The sequence below is a fragment of the Aptenodytes patagonicus genome, chromosome 7 (genome assembly GCF_965638725.1).
Source record: "Aptenodytes patagonicus chromosome 7, bAptPat1.pri.cur, whole genome shotgun sequence".
Classification (NCBI taxonomy): Eukaryota; Metazoa; Chordata; class Aves; order Sphenisciformes; family Spheniscidae; genus Aptenodytes; species Aptenodytes patagonicus.
The window spans coordinates 12,792,846-12,815,333 of NC_134955.1; the positions used below are offsets into that span (position 1 = coordinate 12,792,846).

General features: G+C 35.7%; 1 protein-coding gene across 5 annotated transcripts in view; it reads left to right on the forward strand.

Moving 5' to 3' along the window:
• SBF2 (SET binding factor 2) overlaps positions 1-22,488 on the forward strand; it is a 297,874-nt gene that overhangs the window by 252,542 nt on the left and 22,844 nt on the right. For 2 of the 5 annotated variants that reach the window (XM_076344004.1, XM_076344005.1), the window contains exons 28-34: positions 4,063-4,200; positions 5,362-5,457; positions 9,153-9,224; positions 11,971-12,155; positions 16,120-16,296; positions 19,354-19,455; positions 20,688-20,873. In XM_076344004.1, the coding sequence (XP_076200119.1) occupies positions 4,063-4,200; positions 5,362-5,457; positions 9,153-9,224; positions 11,971-12,155; positions 16,120-16,296; positions 19,354-19,455; positions 20,688-20,873 (956 nt within the window). The remainder of the gene's footprint in view (positions 1-4,062; positions 4,201-5,361; positions 5,458-9,152; positions 9,225-11,970; positions 12,156-16,119; positions 16,297-19,353; positions 19,456-20,687; positions 20,874-22,488) is intronic. The other 3 variants (XM_076344006.1, XM_076344008.1, XM_076344007.1) reach the window with 2 other exon arrangements.

A 22,488-nucleotide genomic window follows, 5' to 3' on the forward strand; every position in this document is an offset into this window, starting at 1 on the left:
GATCCTCCTGGAAGCTGTGCTAAGGCACATGGAGGACAGGGAGATGATTCAAGACAGCCAGCATGGCTTCACCAAGGGCGAGTCCTGCCTGACTAACCTAGTGGCCTTCTATGGTGGAGTGACTACATGAGTGGACGCGGGAAGGGCTACAGATGTCGTCTATCTGGACCTCCGTAAGGCCTTTGACATGGTCCCCCCCAACATCCCTCTCTCTAAACTGGAGAGGTATGGATTTGACAGGTGGACTGTCCGGTGGGTGAGGAACTGGTTAGATGGTCGCATCCAGAGGATAGTGGTCAATGGCTCAATGTCCAGATGGAGGTTGGTGATGAGTGGTGTCCCGCAGGGGTCCGTATTGGGACTGGTACTGTTTAATATCTTCATCAGTGACATAGACAGTGGGATCGAGTGCACCCTCAGCAAGTCTGCAGATGACACCAAGCTGAGTGGTGTGGTTGACACGCACGTGTGGGACGGGATGCCATCCAGAGGGACCTGGAGAAGTGGACCCATGTGAACCTCATGAGGTTTAACAAGGCCAAGTGCAAGGTCCTGCACCTGGGTCGGGGCAACCCCCAGTGTCAATACAGGCTCGGGGGATGAAGGGATTGAGAGCAGCCCTGCCGAGAAGGACTTGGGGGTACTGGTGGATGAAAAGCTGGACATGAGCCAGCAATGGGCGCTCGCAGCCCAGAAGGCCAATCGTACCCTGGGCCGCATCAAAAGCAGCATGGCCAGCAGGTCGAGGGAGGTGATTCTGCCCCTCTACTCTGCTCTGGTGAGACCCCACCTGGAGTACTGTGTCCAGCTCTGGAGCCCCCAGCATAAGAAAGACACGGACCTGTTGGAGTGGGTCCAGAAGAGGGCCACAAAAATGATCAGGGGGATGGAACACCTCTGCTATGAAGAAAGGCTGAGAGAGTTGGGGTTGTTCAGCCTAGAGAAGAGAAGGCTTTGGGGAGACCTTATTGCAGTCAGTACTGTCAGTACTTAAAGGGGGCTTATAAAAAAGACGGCGGCAAACTTATTAGCAGGGCGTGTTGCGACAGGACAAGGGGGAATGGCTTTCAACTAAAGGGGGGTAGATTTAGACTAGATAGAAGGAGGAAATGTTTTACGCCGACGGTGGTGAAACACTGGCACAGGTTGCCCAGAGAGGTGGTGGATGCCCCACCCCGGAAACATTCAAGGTCAGGTTGGACGGGGCTCTGAGCAACCTGCTCTAGTTGAAGATGTCCCTGCCTACGGCAGGGGGGTTGGACTAGATGATCTTTAGAGGTCCCTTCCAACCCAAACTATTCTGTGATTCTAAGTATATGAGATGGAGATTATACAGGTCTTTTCAAAAGTTCCTTTGAAACACGAAAGTTGGTTTCTGAATTTCGTTTTGGCCTTTCTGGGAATTTTTTTGCAGAGCATTGTAGTTCTAAATATGACATTATACACCTGAATTACCAAGTATTGGTCAACTGCCATGTAGGAAGACCATTTATGTTTCTTGTATGTAGTAACACTATCAAAGAGAACAGTTATCTTGAATACAGGCTGGCTTATTGGCTATATTAGGACCTGTTGTAAGATAAAGATGGAGCAACCTGCAACCGGGCATATAGAGCACGTATTAGCAGCTGAGGCAATCTTTATTGCATTACTAAGCAATGCCTTTGTTTCCTGCGATTTATGAAATTGCTACCGGGAACTCCATCCCCATCTTTTGTTTAAATCTGTGCTATTGTGATGACCTTCATGTATGATGCAGCACTTAAAAGATCAGTCATTTTATAGAAATCCCTGTTCACCTCTGCAGGTAAGGGTTTGTGCTTTGAGTCACCAGTAGTCTTTCATCCCTTTATACTGCTGTTAAGCACTGTGTGAGGGGATGATTGGTGGTAAGGATGAAGGGCAAATTTTCCATCTGTAATCTTTCACAAGGACATTATTGCCCTCGATCTTTAATTCAGATATCTGCCCAGTTCAATAACAGACTTTCACGTAAGTCAAGCTGTTCCTCTCCTGAGTCTCTTTCCTAAAACACACACAATACTCTTCACAAAATAAAAGTTTATAAGTGCAAGTGGTAAGGACATTATCCTTTCATTTAGACATTTCATTTCATTTCCTTTAACTAAATTGTTAAGACCTGAATTGACTTTTTGTGGCATTGCTTCAAGGACTAGGAGACCCAGAGATCATTCAAGTGGATTTCAGGATGTGTAAACCCTGCTTAAGAGTTGAAGAGAAAATAATGTTTTTCTTCAGGCTTGTTCCACTTTGTCAGATGGAAACAGCATGATGTTTCCTGCATGTACATTTTCTAATCACTTCCTAATTGTACTTCCAATTCAGACACTAATTTTAACGGGGCTATTTAGATAATAATTTTAACAGGGCTATCTTGAAATTCTTTTGCCACCTCCAGCTAATTAGGTTACTGTCTATTAGTCTCCAGCATAGAATCCGATTGGATCATCACTGGAGAAAACTATTTATAAATTACCGCTGTCATTTGTCAAAATGTGCTCAATCAAATTCTTTGATGATCCCTCTTGATCTCTTATTCCAAATCTTGGCTCTTGTGGTCAAGATACCAAATCCTGGTTTAAACAGCTATGAGATTTTTGTCCTATAGTGAGTCCAGAGGTGGCTGCAATAAACTAGAATTCAAAAAATTTTGTTTGGCATTTGGAAAAAATCTGACTCATTGAGACTGGACACTTTTTTGTCATCATAGTATGTATGGCCCAGGACCTGACCTTCATCTCCTTCCCTTCCTTTAAGTCCCCCACATCTGGACACAAATGGGTGAAGTTTTTCTGGTTAAGATTTTTTTTTTATTTTGGGTTTTTTTTTTTCCTTGATTCTGTTTTTTGTTATTGGTCTCTTAACTTTTTTAAGTCTTAAGATTGTCGTAAGTAGACTGTCTGTTTAACTTCAGTACTTTCTCAGAGTATCATACCTTCTCATCTTGTTTTTTTTTTTTCTCTGCCCTCTGTTTTGAAACTGTGTTTATTTCCTCTCTGGCTTTGCTTTCATCCAGTCTTTTGCAGCCATTTCTCTGTCTCTGAAATGGTCCTTCTCCATGTCTCCAGCAACTTAAGCAACATCAGTAACAACTGGAAAATGATTCTGTTTCTGAGATCTGTAGAGTAGTCATCTGAAACTGCATGCACATAAAGGATTATTCAGAGGCTTTCAGAGAAGGAATTGTGGTTCTCAGAACAGTGCAGCCCCCCCTCCTACAAGTTACCTAAGCATGTGGGAAGACACTTCCTGAAGTTACCTACTGGTGAAGGAGCAGGTGGACTGTCACTAGGGAAAAGGGACATTACTTTTCATAAGTGGAGATCCCTTGACGTGTTATCCAGGTATGCATGCACTGTCCATCCTCTTTCCTCTCTTCTTTATTCCATTAAAAAGGTCAGATTCTGGGGGTAGCATACCTGAAGGACATGTAGATTGTGTACACTGATAGACACTAAATGCAGCAGAGTGCATGAACACTGGTGTCTTTTGATATATGTATACTTTCAGTAAATGGGCAATATATCTCAAGGAACCTCCAGTTATAGGTAAGTAACCTTACTTTACTGGAATGAGGAAGAGCTGGTTAAGTATGGTTTTAACTTACTTTTGTTAAAGACACAGTTCTATCTGTTCTCTACGCATTTTTTTAAAAGGCTGGAATTTGCTGACAAATAGCACAAACTTAGAAATACTACTTTTCGTTCTGAGAGTGAAGGGAAGACTACATCGTCTCCATTCTGTTTGTATTGATCACTGGCTAATGATGAATGTTTTAAGTAGTAATCATGGGGTAACAGACTCTTTCAGAAGTTTAGCTTTGCAGAGTGGGATGCAAGAGAACATTGCTGGGTGCTGCTCTGCAGCCAGGTGATAAACATCTGAGCATTCTTTGTCATAAAAGGAATGGCTTTTTAACCTTTGATAGACAAACCATGACATTTTCAATGCTCTGCTTTACATAGTAAGCTTTTTATTTTGCTATTCTTTTTATTTATAAATGTACTTGTATTTTAATGTATTCCATTCTTGTGACTCTAGCTCCTGCTTCTTTAGAATCTTCAAGCAGTATAGAACAGGAAAAATACCTACAAGCCTTACTGAATGTGATATCCGTCCACTGCAAAATGAATGGCAGTAATACTCTTACTGTTAGACCAACAATTGCTCTGTCTCCAGGTAAAATTGGTTTATGTAGTGCTTTTCTATGGTTAAGTTGAAAAGTGAGTTTTCTCTGATTTGGTGGTAGTTCAATTTGTCCCATATGAGTTCTGTTGTTTCTTTATTGTTGCACTTTCCAGATAGCTTATTCACTCTTAGTTTCAGTGAATGTGTTTTCCGTATGTAAAGGATGTTTATAATCTTTCCCAAAATATTTTTTCAGTACTCTTAATCTGACAATAAATGATTATCCTGTAGGTCATAGTTTTTGACGAAATTCACTTGAGTATGATGGGCTAATCTTAAGGCATTAGTGATTTATTACAATTCTGGAATAAATAAAGTAAAGTCCTCCAGAATATCAAGATGCCAAATCTTTCCAGGTTTGGGGGTTTTTTATGTCAAATGCAACAATTACATTATATAACAGAATCAAAACCAAAGATCCACTTTGAAGTCTTTTATAACAAATTAAGCGTATTGAAAACTGTATATTGAATAAGAGATTGCTAAATTGAAGAGAATGCGAAATACTACTCTATTTCATATAATGAGAAAATACGAGATTGCAAGTTCAGATTCTGTATGAACAGATGCACCATTTAGCTACAGCAGCAATGGAAGGTATATAGGCATTTTCATGTGTGTTACATACTCATAATGGGCTTTTAATGTCAGTTCCAAGTAGAGCTTTACTTGCAGTGAAAACTCTTTCAAAATACACTATTTGAGTTATGCATATGTGGAACCATGAAGAAATGAATCCATGTTTTATTTCAGTTATTTTGTGATGAAACCTGGTAAGGTTTATGTGAAGGTAACCCCAATGTCTTAGAAAGAGGAGTATGTGACTTGAAATTGTGTCTGTCTTGTCTTATTCAGTTAGTGGTAATTGGCCTAATATAGCCAAACAGTGGCTTTTCTTGTAAATAACACCATTCCCAAAGTGTGCATGCTTTGCTTCATTTATTGTAAAATATGTTGATTGCTTAGCTGTATCTAACATCTCCATATTGTTGCCAATGTATACACGTGTCTTAAAAAATAAATCTGAAGTACAAAATTGGCAACAATTAGCTGTACTGTGTGAAAAAGGGCATTTTTATCATTTATGTTAAGTGTGAGTCTGAGTAACACTGTAGTTTTTTAATCTTCTATTCTTTTTTTGGCTGACTTTAGGCACTGAAAGGAGGGCTTCAAGAATGTCTACTGTGTTTAAGCAGGTAGTGCCAGGACATTTGGATGTAAATCTATCCAATAGCTTTGCTCGAGGAGGTTAGTAAGACTAGCTCAAAGTCTATTATTTGAAATAATAAATGATAACAAAATGTTAGTGAAATAAAAATAATTACACTGCTTACCAATTCCATTACTCTGTGAAACAACAAAATAGAAATTACAGAGTAACCTCAGTTATCTAATTTCTGTTTAAGTCCTTTACTTACCATTGAAATAAAGCTTGTTTCATGTTGGAAATTAGTGGAAAATTAAGCAATACTTTGTCATTCATCCATATTTTTAATTTGTCTAAAATGTATGGCCCGAAAATGCATATTTTATATTAGGATTGAATGCACTTTAGAATCTCCAATTACAGATCATTCCGGCATTTGGCTGAGGACTAGCTGATACTTCATAAAGTTACAAATAATCTACCTGAATAATTTTACTCTAGATAAAGGAGGGAGTTACGTGACCAGGCTGTAATAAGTAGGGAGATACAGTGCGTTCTTAGCTACGAGGGCTCATCAGTGTCATTTCTACAAGAAGCTTTCATTCTGTGAAGTCAATTCCAACTACTTTTACTCTTCTAGTCTGATGAGAGTGTTACGATTTTTTTATGTGCAATACATGCATAAATTAATGCATCATATTCCTTAAAGATATGTTTGTAGGGATGAATCTATTTTCCAAAAGGGAGCATTTTATATTTCGTTTATTACCTTTTAGCCCTGAAGGCTGCTCTTACAATTATTTCTAAGCATCTAAAAGTTGCTTTTCTTCCTTTTTGACTCCTTCCAGCTTTGTGAGCAGTGCATTAACCATCTTACAGCAAATGCAGCTCAGATTTTCAGAGGTGAGAGTACGAAAGGCCGTAAGATACCTCATCTAAATTTAGTTAGACTTACTTTGACCTGCTGGGGCCCATTCCAACCTAAATTATTGTGTGATAGAAAAACTGTAGCTTCATATGGGGAAGAATAAAACAATTTTGTAGAGAAAAACTTTCAAAAGAGATGGACGGGATTAGAGAAATGAAGGAAGGAAGAAGGCAGGAGGGAGAAAGAAGAAAGGAAAATACTCAGAGCTGTATAGAGACATTATGTGAAATAATATAAAGCAGAAGGGAAGAGAGAAGGGGCACTTAAATGGTGATCACCAAAGAGTGGAAAATTCTGTGCATTTTCATTGATCATAGTATATGCATGTTTCATATCTAAAAGTTCTGTTTATGTTCTCTGCTCACTGTCTTGTTATTGTAGTATATGGAGATGAAAAAACATAGTGATTTTAATTGGATAGGTAAAATGGCTAGGGACCTAAGAGAACAGGAGTTAATAGTATCTGGAATTGTTAGATAAATTGGTGGCTGTGCCCAGCTTGACTTTGTACTGAAATAGTGAAAATGCTGGGTAGCTGACAGCAGACATTTGGTTGTATTCCATCCTCTTGTGTTGGCACAAAAGTGCCAACAGCAAAGTGGTGCTGAGGGGTAGTGAAGGTTCTCCAGATAAGTAAGGGAAACCTTGCTGGTTGACGGTATGGAAGTTGTCTTTTGAAGATAAAAGGATTACTGAAATAACTATTGCTGGTTTTGGGGGTTAGCTGTGGAACTGTGATAGGATGAGTTTGTTGCTACTCAGTGAAGAAAAAAGGAGTCTCAAGGCAGTATTAGGTCACAGACGTGTTGTTTTATTGGACGTTGAAGTCTCTTGGCTAAATTTCAGCAGTAATCGGGAAGAGGGCAGAGAAGTTATCTTGTGTCTTGCTGGATTGATGCCACACCTGCTCTATATATCTGAAAGGTATAATTACGGCCCAGTATCTGCAGTCTATTCACAGTTCAGCAGGATACATGAGGACTTTGCTGAAACATAAGAATGTTTGACAAGTACAATGGGAGCCCTAGTGAAGGTGAGAAGTTGACAGGGTAAGAGAGAACAGGGAAAGGGAATATCTCCCTGTAGAGAAGTAAACACTAGGGTTTTTAGATTATCTGACAGAATTATTTTAGAAGAAACTCAAAAATACACAAAGTATATAGAATCTCTAAAATTGTTGTTCTCAAATAAATTGATTCACATGATTTATTATTGCAAACTTTTTACTACTTTTTCACAGCTAGTTATATTTCACATGTGAAGTAGTATCACGAGACTGTATGCAGGACCAAAAATACAGGTGTTTGGTCAGCTGAAAAAACAGACTTATTTTATGCAGGCAGTCTAAAAGTGGTGATTTCTCTCGCCTTTGTATTCCTAAGACTAACTCAAAAAGCAAAAAAAGAAAAAGAAAAAAAAAGACAACAGGGTTAGCTAGTTACTTTATCGTAGCAACCAGCTATGGATTATGCACTACACTGTACAAAATACAATAGCAGTATTTTTGTGGTTTTGCTTCTGGATCCCTCTTTCTTTCCTTGTTTTTATTCTCACACATACCAGGGCTCAAAAGCCAGGTTCAGCTATGATACACCAATTGAAAATGACACTTTTTATTTTTTGTGCCAGACAATGTATTTTTAATACATATACTTTTAAAATTTAAGTTAAAAGATATGTGCTGGTGCTTAAATAGTATTTCTCATTTTTAAAAATCATCATTGTTCTGAATACTCATCACTTGTCCTGAATATTTGTGTCCGTGTCGGGTACGTTTTTTTACTTTATCTGGAACATTGTAAAAAAATAGTTGCCTAAAGCACAGTTAAATTGTTTCTGATCTGAAATATTTGGCCAAATACTTATATTTCATAATATATTTTCATTCTTGGACCTTTTTTTGGCAATAGCTTGCTTGATATCTTTCATAAGAATTGTAAGTTCACTCAAAATACGTACCTTTTCTTCTTATATTACTTTATAAGTACAGTGTGGTTCTACAGAACAGCACTTCTTATCTGGCATTGTTGTGTAATTTAGTAGAATAAAATGTTTCCTTAGTATTTGTTGCTGTTGGAAAAATACTGGGATATTTATAATTAATAAATACAGCCTCAGCTCAGACATCTATTTTAAAAGCAGGAGACATTAATAATTTGAGTATGTTTTCATAGAATATTTGTATTAAAAGAAGTTGCTTGTGTTGATGTGGCTTTTGAGCCAAAAATACACCCTCTGATAAGCATATAAGGCTCCCACTGAAAATGAAAATTTTTGCAAGGGGGGAGGAAATCTCTTTGTGTGATAGATATTACATGTTTTCTAAATTATGTAATTTTACACAGTCCTTTAAAAATGTTTGTAGGTGTATAGAATTAACATCTTGCACTCTGATTTGATTTTGAGGTCCATCAAATTATGTACCTAAAATAGACTAAAACAGTTTTTAAAAAAAGCACAAAGGTTTGGGATTTTTAATTAAGCTAACTTTCAGCTGGATAGAAGCTTTCAATAAAGTATTCAGCAGAATGATTTAATCGTTACGTTTCCTTTGGTATTATAATTATGGAAAAACACATGATGGCTGTGCTCTACATATTTGAAACTATTACAATGACAATGAAAATTACTCCTTTTTGATAAATGGGTACTTCCTTCCCATTTTATATTGGTTTTCTGGCTTGATTGATGTTTTGTCTTGTGATGACTAAGATTTGTGCTGTCTGATAAATCATGTACTATAAAGAAATTCAATATATACTAGATCTTTGGAAATTAATAAGTAACCCTTTTCTTTTCTCCTGCAATGTGTCTCGCTGCAATGTGCATTCCATTCCTCCTCCTTCTGTCTTAACTGTTATCTACCAGTGCTCGGGTACAGAGATAAATGTTTCACTCATTCAAATTCCAAATCAGCAACTAAGGGAAGAGTCCATCAAGGTACTGTATTCTGTGTCCTGAAAGCACATTCTTTTCTACCATCTCCATAACTACTGCAATATCGTAATACATGCTAAAGTGATACTGACAGAAAGGCTTGATTCTGCATTAACAAAATTTTGGGGGTTTAGTTCAGTGTTGTGGTTTTGTTTTGTTTGGGGGGTTTTTGGCCATTGAATGTACGATGCAGTGACAGTGATTAGCCACACACTTCACCATGTTATTCTTTAATAATGTTATGATCTAATGCGGAGTGATATGTAGAAAATTTTCTGTGTGAAAATTTTAAACAGCAGAAAATTAATTCTGCAAAAAAGCATTTAGTACTCCTACTGCTTTAGTTAAAAAGCTAAGAAATACTGTTACCTAGTCAATGAGCTTTCTTTCCAAAATTATTGTTAATGTTAGTGAACAGGGAAAATTTGATTTCTGCCAAATTAGAAAGTCATAATAATACAATATATGCCAAATAATGAAAGATAGATACTGCTAACAAAAAATAAGGCAAAAAATACTGGGCAAAATTAGAATAGAAATATAATAGAAATATTATTGTGTCTTTTAATCACTGTTATCCGTCACTGGTAAACATGTTCATCTCCATGTATTTGTAACCAGTTTTGTTGCTTTTGATGTTCTACAGGCGCTAATGATGGCCTGCATTTGTAAAACGTTAGAAAGCGTGACTGTATTTTTGTATATATCATCTTTGGGGACAGCTGTTTGTGTCGGAGCTAGCATTTTTTCATACCAAATGAACAAGAAATTGTTTCTCTTATTAAATGATTGCTGTGATTTCTGCTTGCTAAAGTCTTTATTATTTCATCTGTAGTAGTTCAGATATGGAACAAAAGTTTATACTAAACATACTACTTTACTATGTGAGGTATTTTGTAAAACTGGCTGTCTTTGAAGTGGAAACTGTTTAGAACTGTTACCAATTCGTAAGTTCCTAGCCAACCATTCTCAGTTACTCCTATTTGTTTACTCACATCTAGGACTAGCAGCCAGATGGGCAGACAAGCTAAACTGTACATACAAGTCCCTGTTGAGGATTACTGTACAGAATTATTCTTTAATAGAAAGATAATCCTGCTTCTAAAAAATAGGATAAAATTATTTTGCTGGTTGAGCTATCTCAGTGGAATTTTACTGTTATCTGCAGTTTTTTTCTTCTATACAAGAAATGTTAACTATGCATATTGTTGGATTTTACTGAAGGGGTTGGAGGGTTTTTTTGGTACTCTTTAAATTTCTACTACTACGAGGTATTTCTGGTGCCTCTTTTGGATATCTTGCTTCACAGATTTATGGACAAGAGTCTCTTCTGATAATCTGATTTACTGCATATTGTGTTAAAGAATTTCACGCTGCCATTTGAATGCCAAATTTAGTATACTTTAAAGGATTTGATTTTCAAGTAGTGCTATTTATATTCTGAAAATCTTCTGAAGTACCTTTCATGTACCTCACACTGGACACACAAAAACAGTCTCACAAAATCATTGTTATTAACTAAGGCACAAGAAACAGAAAAATATTTACTACTTGTCTTTTCTTCTGCTGGTGCTAAACAGGCCTTGGCAATCTGGTTTATCACTGCTTTATCTTATGTTGAAATCACGAAACTTACTTAAGCATGATCAGATCAGAGCCTGTCTGTGTGCTGTAGGAATTTTCTCCTCTGGAAATGACAATATAGCTGCATCAGCAAGACACAATATGCAAACTAAAAATGCCGTTGAGAGGCAGAGGTTATTAGGTTGGTACAATGCCATTCAAATATTGATGTGCTGCTTTCAGATGCAAGTCCATGGTTCCACGTCACACTGCACTATTTCAAGCTCATTTGTTGCTAGCTTTGGGATTTCTGTACCATGCCCTGCTGCCAGAGTAATGGTGATCTTACTGCCAGATTAAAACTGTAAGACTGTGGCGATCTAGGCATCCTTCTCTCTACTCGCACAACTCTCAGTCACATCTGCTGGAATATAGTCGTGAAACACATGATTAAAAAAAGAACTTCCTTAAATTCATTTTCATTTCTAATTATCCATTAGACATGGACAATTAAAAACTAAAATTCACAGCATTCTGCATTTTAATCATGGCATTTCAAGAGTAAATATGGAATACTTTATCCTGAAATGTAATATTTGAGTTGATCATCCTTATATACATTTTCATTATAATACGATATGGTTGATACTATTACATTGTGTAGGGCGAAAGGAACACAAGAATTCTAGGTAACACGGAATTTTAAGTGTTACTATTTCTGTTTTTGAAGAAAGTAATTATATAATATTCTTACTAGTTAGACTTCCAAAATCATATGCCTTTGACAAGGAAATACATCAAATTTTTGTCCTTACTTCTGAAAAGAACAACACTAGTGATTTCATTTCTGTACACTTAAATGGACGTTAATTACTTGCAAGTTGTGATTCATTTTATCACTGTATTACTGATATCATAGCAACCATTTTCTCTACAATAGAAAGTGCTGTGCAGAGTTTGATTAGTATCTTAGGTTAAATGACAATGCAGTAGGATGCTTTTGACAGGGTTTTTTTTATGAAAACATTTCTTTCCAGTACGTGCTGTTAATTATGTCCTATGAGGGATGCAAATGACATGTTTAAGCACTCTACTTTCCAAATTATGTTTTAGCAGATGCCTTAATAATTATGATCTCCAGTGCCTCACGCAAAGAGGTTTTTAAATATTTTTCATCTTTATGAAGGTGTATGGGCGAGTCTTCGTTCAAGCAACCGATTTATCAACACTCAGACTCCATTCATTGATGTTGGTGCAAGACTTGCAGGGAAAGATAACACCACTTCCTACAGTAGCAGCACTTTTCTGCAAAGTCAGCTTTTGAGACGGCAAGCAGCCCTCTATATATTTGGAGAAAAATCTCAGTTACGGGTAATGGCAATTTCTTTTTTTCATGTTAACATAGTTTTTATTTGGCTTGAGTTTAATAACCCTAATGTTTTTACAAGACAGTAAATAATATTCTAGATAAGGTGGATGGATAACTCTCTTAAAGGTGTAAACACTTACGAGGATTATTCCTATACACAGAATAACAAATAATGCTGTATAATTCAGTGGCGGCCGGGGGGGTGAAAATCAAGCTCTGTGGTTATATAATACAACAAAGTTAACATAAATTAAAATATGCTAAGTTATCCTAAAGAACAGTTAAAGATGAGGCTCAAACTCACAGAAGTTCTGTGAGTTGAGCCCTATTTGTCACTTTTGGTCAAGTGCTGATGTGTAGTAGAGCTAAAAGATACAAAGATGGGTGAAGAGATGACTAGAGGAATGGAATAGCTTTTGTACAAGGTAAGAGCATTCAAATTGGGAAAGACATGGCTAGGAAGGAAATACATTGCTAGGCAACAGAGCATCCAGCAAAGCCTTCATATTCGGAAGTCACCATGTCTTCACTGTCTCAGCTGTCTCCCAGCATTGGCTTTGCAGGGAGCAAGGGCAGCAGAGTTTGGCTCTGCTTAGTGTAGCTGTTGGGATAAAGATGAATGATGAGACTGTAGGCAAATGCAGTGGGGCTGGTGTAGCAGCAGTGGAGCTTGCTGCCCCTTTCAGAGACTGTTCAGAGCTATTCCAAGGGAAGTGCTGGAGTTCTGTATCTGTAAGTTCTTGCTTTCAGAGCCACGCTTAATTACACCTCAATACATACTACTGTACTACTAAATACATTCTCATCTAAGTTCAGCTGAGTCGTCATCTCAGTGATTTCTATTTTGGGAAACATGAAACAGACTTATTTGGTAATTTAAAGTGCAATTTTATTTTTCCTGATGTGTTGAAATATGTTATGAAGCAAATGGAATGTTGTTAGTCAGGAAAGTGATTACCAGAGGAGAAAACCTTCGTTACTGTGGACAGCACTTAAACTCACATGAAGCCAAGTTGATGTGAGTAAGCAACCTTAGAAGTCTGTCCATCTGGACTTGATCACATGAAGAAGGACCATGATGTCTACAGTTTTGTACACCTTTTTGGATAGATTTTAATATTTTAGATGCAGTAGTTTAAGAAACAGATATCCTCTGCATAATTCTTGGTAGTTTTACGTTTTTTCAGAAAATGTTTGCAGATTTTTTTTTTTTAAATCTCCGCATTCAAAGACGGAAAAATCAATTGGTTTCTACTTTCTTATTTGAAATGTGAGCGTACGTAAAATATTGTGTATTTTTTGAAATATATAACTTCCAAAAGCAGTTACTGGTAGTAGGAAAACACATCATTATTCAATTCTTTCTGAAATTATGTTATATCAGGAGATGGAAGAATCATGCTGTAGCAGAATGATGAATCAAAATTCTTTACAAGTTTTGTTTCTATTTTGACTTTTCTTTGTAATTTCAAATGTTCTTTTATATCTTATTTGTATTTTCAGTTGTATTTTTAAATGATGGTTATATAACAGGTACTTGTTCTTACTCCATTTTTACGTTGTCTTTTATAATTGGTTTGCAAATTCATTTTCCTTTTGGTTTCTTCATTACACATTGGTACACAAAGTAGTCATTTTTAATTAGTTAGATTTCATTTGACATTCTATCGCTTTCTAACATAATTAGCATAACAAGAATTTACAGCAATATCCTGTTAAGTCTGTAATCAAAGTGTTCTGATTTAATGTAATAAAGTGTAGGAATATAATATAAAAGATGAAACAGAAATTCGGGAAGTAAACATCATTTATCATTATTAGAACAAACTGTTCTTTTGAACAGTAAGAAAACTGTTTATTTTCCTGCAAAATTTTTCAGTTTTATTGAGTTGGCATTTTCATTTGCTTTTCTGGAGAACATTCTTCCCAAAGTTTTCAAACAGGTCTATTCATATCAATTTTTCATTTTGTTAAGTCCTCTTCTATAACCGTAACCCCCAGAAGGCTCTGGCAAAGGAGACACTTCCATGAAAAGGAATACAGTAAGAGTAATGCAAGAGAAACGATTACATAGAATTAAATTGCCATAATCCATTAGTAACAATTATTCACACTTCTATTTTTTTGATTTCTTAATGAATGGTAAGTGAAGAGTTCAGTCATGCATCTAAAGATATGTAGTAAAAACATCTTTAGTCTGTCGCTTTGAAGTGACCCCTTAGACCACTTGGGCAAAAAATTGAAGTTGTTTAATATATCAGCAGTCACAAATTAGGTGGGGAAAATATCTTAGTGCTTGGTATAGATTAAAGCATTTTTAATATATTACCATACAGGTGTGTAGTATTATGCAGAATATGAAAAGAGCCGACTATTGGATGTACAAACAACAAGCATTGGACAAAATCAGCATGAAATAGTCTGAAGTCCAGTAGGATGTATATAATTTGGAAATTGTTTAAAAGTCAATACTTCAAGGATCCTTACATTATGCTGGGTGATTTCCTTGCTGGTTTAGAGCTTTCGGGTTTTTCACTTTTTTTTTGTTTTGTTTAATAATACAATTTTGCAGAAGATGCATCTCTGGGCTTTCCTAACAAAAAGTGTATTGTGTTAGCAAATGTAAGAATAAAATTACATAGTGATTAAGTGATTGTTTCAAACCTTCTCTCATTGATTTGTACCTGGTCTATAAGATGAATTCAACTTTTGTTTTTGTATGAAGAAATCTTGTTGATTTTTGATTGTGAAGTATTTTCCTAGCTTTTGTTAGCATCCTGCTAACTTGGAATTTGCTGGCTTTGTAAAGGGCTTGGCAGAACATGCATTACTGATGTTGATTCCTGTAAGGACCTGCTTTATTCTGCTAAACATCATGTCACATAAATTGATGATGCAAACAGAAATATATAACATGTTAAGGAAATTGTGCTACTTTTCTCAATTGCTTTTATCATACATTATTACAACTTAGCATTCTAAAAAAGCAAGTTTGCTAGTTGAGCTATTTAATTTATTTTTTGAACCATGCCAAAATATAAACAGAACTAAATCTGGGCTTTCACTTTCCTACATTTTCGCTTGGCATCCTATGAAGCAGCTTAATGAAGATTATTTGCAGGCCAAGTTTAATTCCATGAAAGAGCAATTTCCAAAGAAAACTGAAAAAGTTTGCTGTGAAGATCTTCAGTGATGCTTCATACATGAGAATTGTTTTTTCCAATAACGTTCTCCATATTATTCATCATAGTTCTTTTCTTTTCAGTTAGCTAACTTGATCTATTAATTCAGTCCTCCTCTCTTATTGGCCATTTTCGAAATGCAGTAAGTAAAACAAAATATGAAGAATTCTGCTAGGAAAACCTCACATACCTCTTGGAAATTATATCAGGTGTTCCTTGACTGCTATTCTGTGTTGAACTAGGTACTTTAGACAAACAATTGTCTCAATGTGCAGTGACCACTTAGCTGAGTCAGCTAGTTTGCAGTTTTGGGGGTTCTTTTTGGATTTGGGTGTTACTTTTTTTCTGCTTTATTGAACTACTAGAATCTGTCCTGCACTGTTGGTATGTCATCCATACAGTTATTTTAATTTTTATTTATTGTTAATTTACTTTAAAAATCCTAAAGGAAGCACATTATGTTGTATATAAAGAACTCAACAGATTTATCATTCAAGTTTGGTTTTTTACTACTATTATTACTATAATTGTTATTATTAAAAATATGACTGCCGTGCAGTACATTCTGCTGTTATGAGTAGCAGATAGGTACTTTATTAGGGTACATTTTGCAAGTGTTGTAAGGACTTTTATTATTCTGGGCAGGTGTTTAACTAAGCAGATTTTGAATTAGGAATTGAAATATTTAGCAATAAAGCAGGCAAGACTTTGAGATTTGATGAGACTATCAGTGAAAAATATGCTTCCCTTTTAAATTACATCTGCTGTTGTCCTTTTCATACAGGGATTCAAACTTGATTTTGCTTTGAATTGTGAATTTGTTCCTGTTGAATTCAGTGACATCCGACAGACAAAGGCAAGCTTTAAAAAGCTGATGAGAGCTTGTGTTCCCAGCACTATTCCTACAGATTCTGAGGCAACGTTCCTTAAAGCACTTGGGGAGTCAGAGTGGTTCCCACAGGTAATTTATATGACAGGTACTTCTAATAATCTATATGTAGTACTGCTTACACAAAATAAATTTCAGGCTTTTCTGACAGAGAACTGTTGTGTTCTAACCAGCTGTTCTTCTTTGTTCATTATAATTATTTTGCATAGTATCAATTCTGTCATTACATAAGAATTATTATTTTAATAAAATTATAACATTTACAAATGTGGGAGGCATTTTTTATAACATAATTTATGGTTTATAACATGGAACACATACACAAGTAGAGATGACCATTTTTTCTGCCCATATAAATTTATGGTCTTGGTTTTAACTGCTTTTTCTTATTTTTTATGTTTTAAAAATCAGAAAAAAGTATAGAACAGTAAATAAGCCTTTTGATTTTAAAACCAATATTCTACTCTTCATATGTGTTCCCACCCTGAATTTCCATATGCACGAGTATTTAACAAATAAGTTAGCATCTGTTATCTGTTGTGGGATATGGGGAAGTGTTTGCGGGGGAGAGGGGATTGTGTGTGTGTTAATCTGTTCTCTCTGAATCTGTTCCTTTTCTTCCCTATCCCATATTCCCTTACATAAAGATTAACCAAACGAAGGCAAGACTGGAAGTAACTTTGCAAGATTCAAATTAAGAAGGATGTGGGAAAGTCAGCTCTCTCTAAATCTAAAACCATTTTAATTACAGTGAATGTTTTTTAACAGTTGCATGTTATGTTTGGAATCTTCTGCTGAATATATTCTTCTCAAATGCAATTAATCATAGAAAACAAAATAGACTCTTATGCTGGTTTCTTAAGGAGGAAATACATGTGAGTAACAGTCATTTCCGTAATTACACATCAGAAAATGTACTCCTGGTTGAAGTGTGCTACAGTGCAAGGAGTGGCTTAACTTCTTCCCTTGAGGTGTGATCACTCCTTAGAGAGCATAGGAGCTGGTCATTACTGTGTCTGGCTGCCACGTTCTTCCGGAAGGGGAGAAGTGGGAAGAGCATGAAGACTTGACTCCCTCATTGTGTGAACATTTTCAATCACAGAGTAGTTGAGGAATATAGTATAGATAAATGAATTGAATGTCACTCTGATGAAATAAACATGTCCCTGTAGCAGCACAGAGCTCAAGGGGAGATTATAACATTGGAGTTACTCTCTTTTGGCATATTTGAGAGGAAAAGTAATAGTGTATCGCTCTCTGCTCAGGACTAGATCATGTCACACACGAGCTGTGTGACATTTAAACCACATTTCTGTGGTTTAAATCATGTTGTATGTGATATGTGATAAAGTTAATTCATGACTGATTTGACACATTCTCTACTATTCCTGTGAAAGAACATAGATCTGTCATCTTGGAAATGTGTTTTTATTGTATTAAGCTTTCCTCTCCTGGGCAACAGAAGTTACACAGTATTGATTTTAACACTGTATAGGCTAAATATTTCTTTATAAGAATGTGAATATATAAGAAGAAATTGGAAGTGCTGCCCTATATTCTGAATACAAATGATAAAAATAGTATTTTGCAGTTTTTTTATATTTAATCTGTATAACCAGATTGCATATCAGTTTCTTCATTAAGGATGGCAAAAAACAACCTTTCTTCTGTTCTACTGCCTAAGAAAGTATAGAACAATGAACAAACTGCTTGGTTTTAAAAGTAGTGCTCTTTTCAATCTTTTCCTATTAAAAATTGCAGGAAAATTAGTTTATTTTCTAAGTAATGGCTATGTGAATGTTCAGAGGAGTTAAGTATTTTCCATCATGATTTCCATAGTAATATTCATAGGGTTGGGGTTTTTTTTAAGAGGAAAAAATCAGACTGCCCTAAACAAGGATGAATTTTCTAGGGTTTAACTGTTGTTTGGTTGATCTTTTTTCCACTTATTTTCTCCAGTTTAATTTTGTTCTCCCTCAGTCACTTCCTGTGCCTTCTGTACTTTCTGAACTTACTTTTTTCCATGCATAAATTATCTTACATGTCTCTTGCTATCTTTTGTTTATTTGTTTTCCTATACTGCTTTCTCCCTTCTTTCAGGCTTTCATCTTTCCTACTGCTGCTATTGGTTGGATTGTATTCAGTGCTCTGCAAAGAGCCGTTTCATTCTACTGTAAAAAACTGAATTGCTTACATATTGTCTATTATGTTGGTTACCAAGAATGCTGTCATAGTATGACAAAAATGGTAGAAACATCATAGATTTTACTAATAATAATATGACATCTCATAGTAAGATAAAATCGCTCAAATTCACCTAATTTTTTTAACCTGCTTATACCTATCATGCTTGAATCAATCTCATTCAAGTCAATAACCCTTCCCAGAGAAATTAACTAACCCACCTGCTCAAGGAATTTTAGTATCATTGCATAATGAATATTAGAATGCAAATAATTAATGTGTCTTCTTTCCATATGTTTTCGCCAGTCTGCCCAAGTATAAGAAACACTGTTTAATCTGTCTAAACTATTTCCAGATTATAGAAATAGGATTTTTCTGTGTTTGTTTTTAGGTTGGGGGGGGGGGGGTCATTATTATTATTATTATTATTATTATTATTATTATTATTATTATTATTATTATTGTTATTATTATTAAATTTGTTAATTTCCAACTTCCATGGGATTGAGCATTAGAAACATTATCTTGTAAATATCTTGCATGGGTTCTCCCATTGAAGTACTTAGTGACTTTATGGAACCTTAGCATTTCACAGGAAATTATGTTAGTGTTATGCCTGGGATGGAATTTCTCTACCATAAATCTGTCAACTGTGTTGTTCCCATTCTCCTTTTTATGACAGCTATTTTATTACAGTACTCATTAAACAATAGTTTAAGTTCCTGTCTTCAAATCTTTGCTTAGTTTTGTTGTAGTTCATATGAAAATCCTGAGACTGTTACATTTTATAGCTTTCTAATCTGTTGCATCAATGCATTTCTCTGTGCTACATGTAGATTTCAGAATACATATTTTAATATTAAATATGAAAAGATTCTATTTATTGATAATATCTAGAAATTCATCTTACACTTGAGTATGTTACTTATTTGTAATACTTTATAGCTTCACAGGATAATGCAATTGGGTGTGATCATCTCTGAGCTCCTGGAAAATGGTTCTTCTGTTATGGTTTGTTTGGAAGATGGCTGGGATATTACTGCACAAGTAAGGTGCTATTAAAACCTTGAAATAGCTAAATATTAAGAAAAAACACCAGGCAATACCTTTTTACACAAGTGACTGATAATTTGGTATAACACTAATAAATTTGTGTTGTGGCAGCAGAGAAGAAACTAGAATGCATGAATCCTTGCATTCATTTGCAGCGTACACCATGAAAGAGTTCCTTGAAATGAATTTGTTCCAAAGGTCCTGATGGACTTACAGTTCTAAGGCTTAGATATAAAATCTGCATTCCTGCACCTGACCATATCTAAGAATGAAAGCTGAAAGTTGCCACAATTGTTCATTTACCTTTGTAAACATAGTACACTTTAAACACAGGAGGGAAGGAGAGGAATTCTTTCTCTTGCCATTCACTTTCCATAAATGAAGTTAGGAGACCATACACAGGAAGAAAACTAAATTTGTGCCAAAATGACTGTAGCACCTGCTGCAAGGACAGATTACCACAACAGATAACTTTCTGAAACAAACTATAAATATTGTGAATGAAGACCTGCTGCCTTATTTAATGGATGCATTGTGTCCATGTAGTTGCTTCATAATTCAGAAGATAAACACAGATATCAATAATTCTAGTAAATAAAGACTTCATGTGCAGCCAGCATCCTGATACCAGGTAAACAAACCCACAAAAGAATGTTAGCATAATTATTGAAATCATTGCCAAACAATGAAGAATAGAGAAGGGGACATACATAGCTGGAAGTGAAAGAAGTCTGTGTTGCATTTTAAAGCCTCCTGAGATGCTGTCTATAAAAACAGGCTGAAGTTGGCTGGTGAGCACCATAGCATGGCAACACTGCAGAAACTCTAAAGTCACCCTCAGGACCAATTCTTTAACACTTTCTTTGCTAAGGTAGCCGATACTATTTTATAAATGTTTATTATCCTCATTTTATTAATAGAAGTGGTTTTATTTCAAATGTAATTTAAATGTGGTGTTATAATGACTTCCAAAGTCTATAGTTGCTCAGGTTTGACTTTTACAGATACCGTAAAGCCTCAATTTAATTGATGCTTTTTCATGTGAGATATTATTTGGTTTGTTTTATAAAAATACTTTATATGGTAAAATACTTGTAATTGAGTTTATATGAAGGCTTTTGTTTCCTTGAACTATAAACAGATTATGGAATATTTATATTCATTGACTAAAGTGTTCTCCTAACTTCTGTCACTCTTAACACAATATATCCTGTCTTGTGATCTAGGTAGTATCTCTGGTTCAGTTACTCAGTGATCCCTTCTATAGGACACTTGAAGGCTTCCGAATGCTGGTGGAAAAAGAATGGCTCTCTTTTGGTCATAAATTCAGTCAACGTAGTAATCTGACTCTCAATTGTCAGGGTAGTGGATTTGCTCCTGTTTTCTTACAGTTCTTAGACTGTGTGCATCAGGTAAGTCAATCTCTATCAAATCTATTTCACAAGAAGAATTCATAAATAAGTGCGTAGATGCCACTATTTCAGATATTATAGATAATGGTTTGAGAGAAGACTAGTAACCTCATTCTCTAGGTTTTATTAAAGTGAATGGATTTCACCTCAAGAACAGCTGGAACGGTTGCCTAGAGGAGACTGACCCATCTACACAAAACAGACTAAGAGGAATCATTGGCATTTTGGATCTTTTAAAGTCATTTATGCAGAGATTTCAAATAGAAGTTTTTTAAGCTTAAGACTGGCTTTTGGCAGTCTGGAGTACCTTTATTCAGAAGAAGAAATTGACTGATTGTTAGTACAGTGACTAGACAGTTTTTAATTCTTGTGCTTGATGATGAGCTTTGAAGAGGCCTTGTACTCCGTCAGTTCTGGAAACAACAAGCTATAAACCAGGGAGTCCCGAGATGTTCTTATTTTTATATATACTGCATGTTCAGAAGAAGACGACGACCAACAGTTACGTTGTGTAGGAAGAAGTTAGGTTAAGAATATTACACTCATTTCAGGTTAATTCTAAAGTCCATCCTTTCTTCATCTCAAACCAGTGAATATAAATGCTTTGCAGAGTCTCTGTGTATGCAAACACAGGATAGGAGCTTGCATAGTTCCTCTTGTACATATGTCGTTCTTTTCCCACTTGTCTCATTTTTCTCGCTGAAAAAGCTGAAAAGACTCCTGGACATTATTAACCTATATTAAAATTTATGGATGAGACTGTCTCACAGAAGATAACTGTTAAAGCACCAGCCTTCTTACTGGGAACAGACATTCATAGTGAATACTTGCATGAAGTAGACCCTGAAAGAGAATTCAGCAAGTAGACTTAGTCTGCTACCTGAAGCAAAGTCCACGGATTAAATAACTTGCTAAACCAATGAAAAACAATCTTTAGATATCTATGGGAGACTGATAATGAATGAGCTTATAAGAAGATGAGTAAAGACTTACTGAAGAACTTGTTGCAGAAAAGAAAAATTTTGTTTGTATCCCAACGTTAAACACCAACAGCCATCATTATTGCTGTCTTGCAAGTTAATAAATCATATACTTGGAATTTGGTTCAATTCCTACAGCATTCCCCATTAGAAAACCTTAGAAGTATTTGTCACATCTCCTGTTTCATCAATCTGTTTCCCAATGGGGTCAGGTTGTGGTCCTCAGGTTAATTTTTATTTGAAATGGGGAGATTTCTCTAAAGAGAATCAGTACTGCATTTTTCATTCAAACAAGTTCATCTGTCCAATTGTCACACTAACTATTACTTACAATAGCTTAAGGTTATTGCTCCTTTTCTGAAGTAGAAAAAACGAATTCTTGGTTGCAGTGGCTACAACAGGACAGAATAGCCATGTCTTCCAATACCGCAACCCATCTGCTTGGTGGTTCGTTCAATTCTGTAAATCAGTGTAAATCATTCATCTGGTGCTGTATTCTCTCTGCTGTCAGATGTCTTCTCCATGCTTTAATGAGCTGACTGGATAACACTGTCTGTTAGTAGAATGGAGTAAACCTACATTTGATTTCAAGCAGTAGTGTAATTTTGAAGTGAATCCCTCCGGCATCTCCCCTT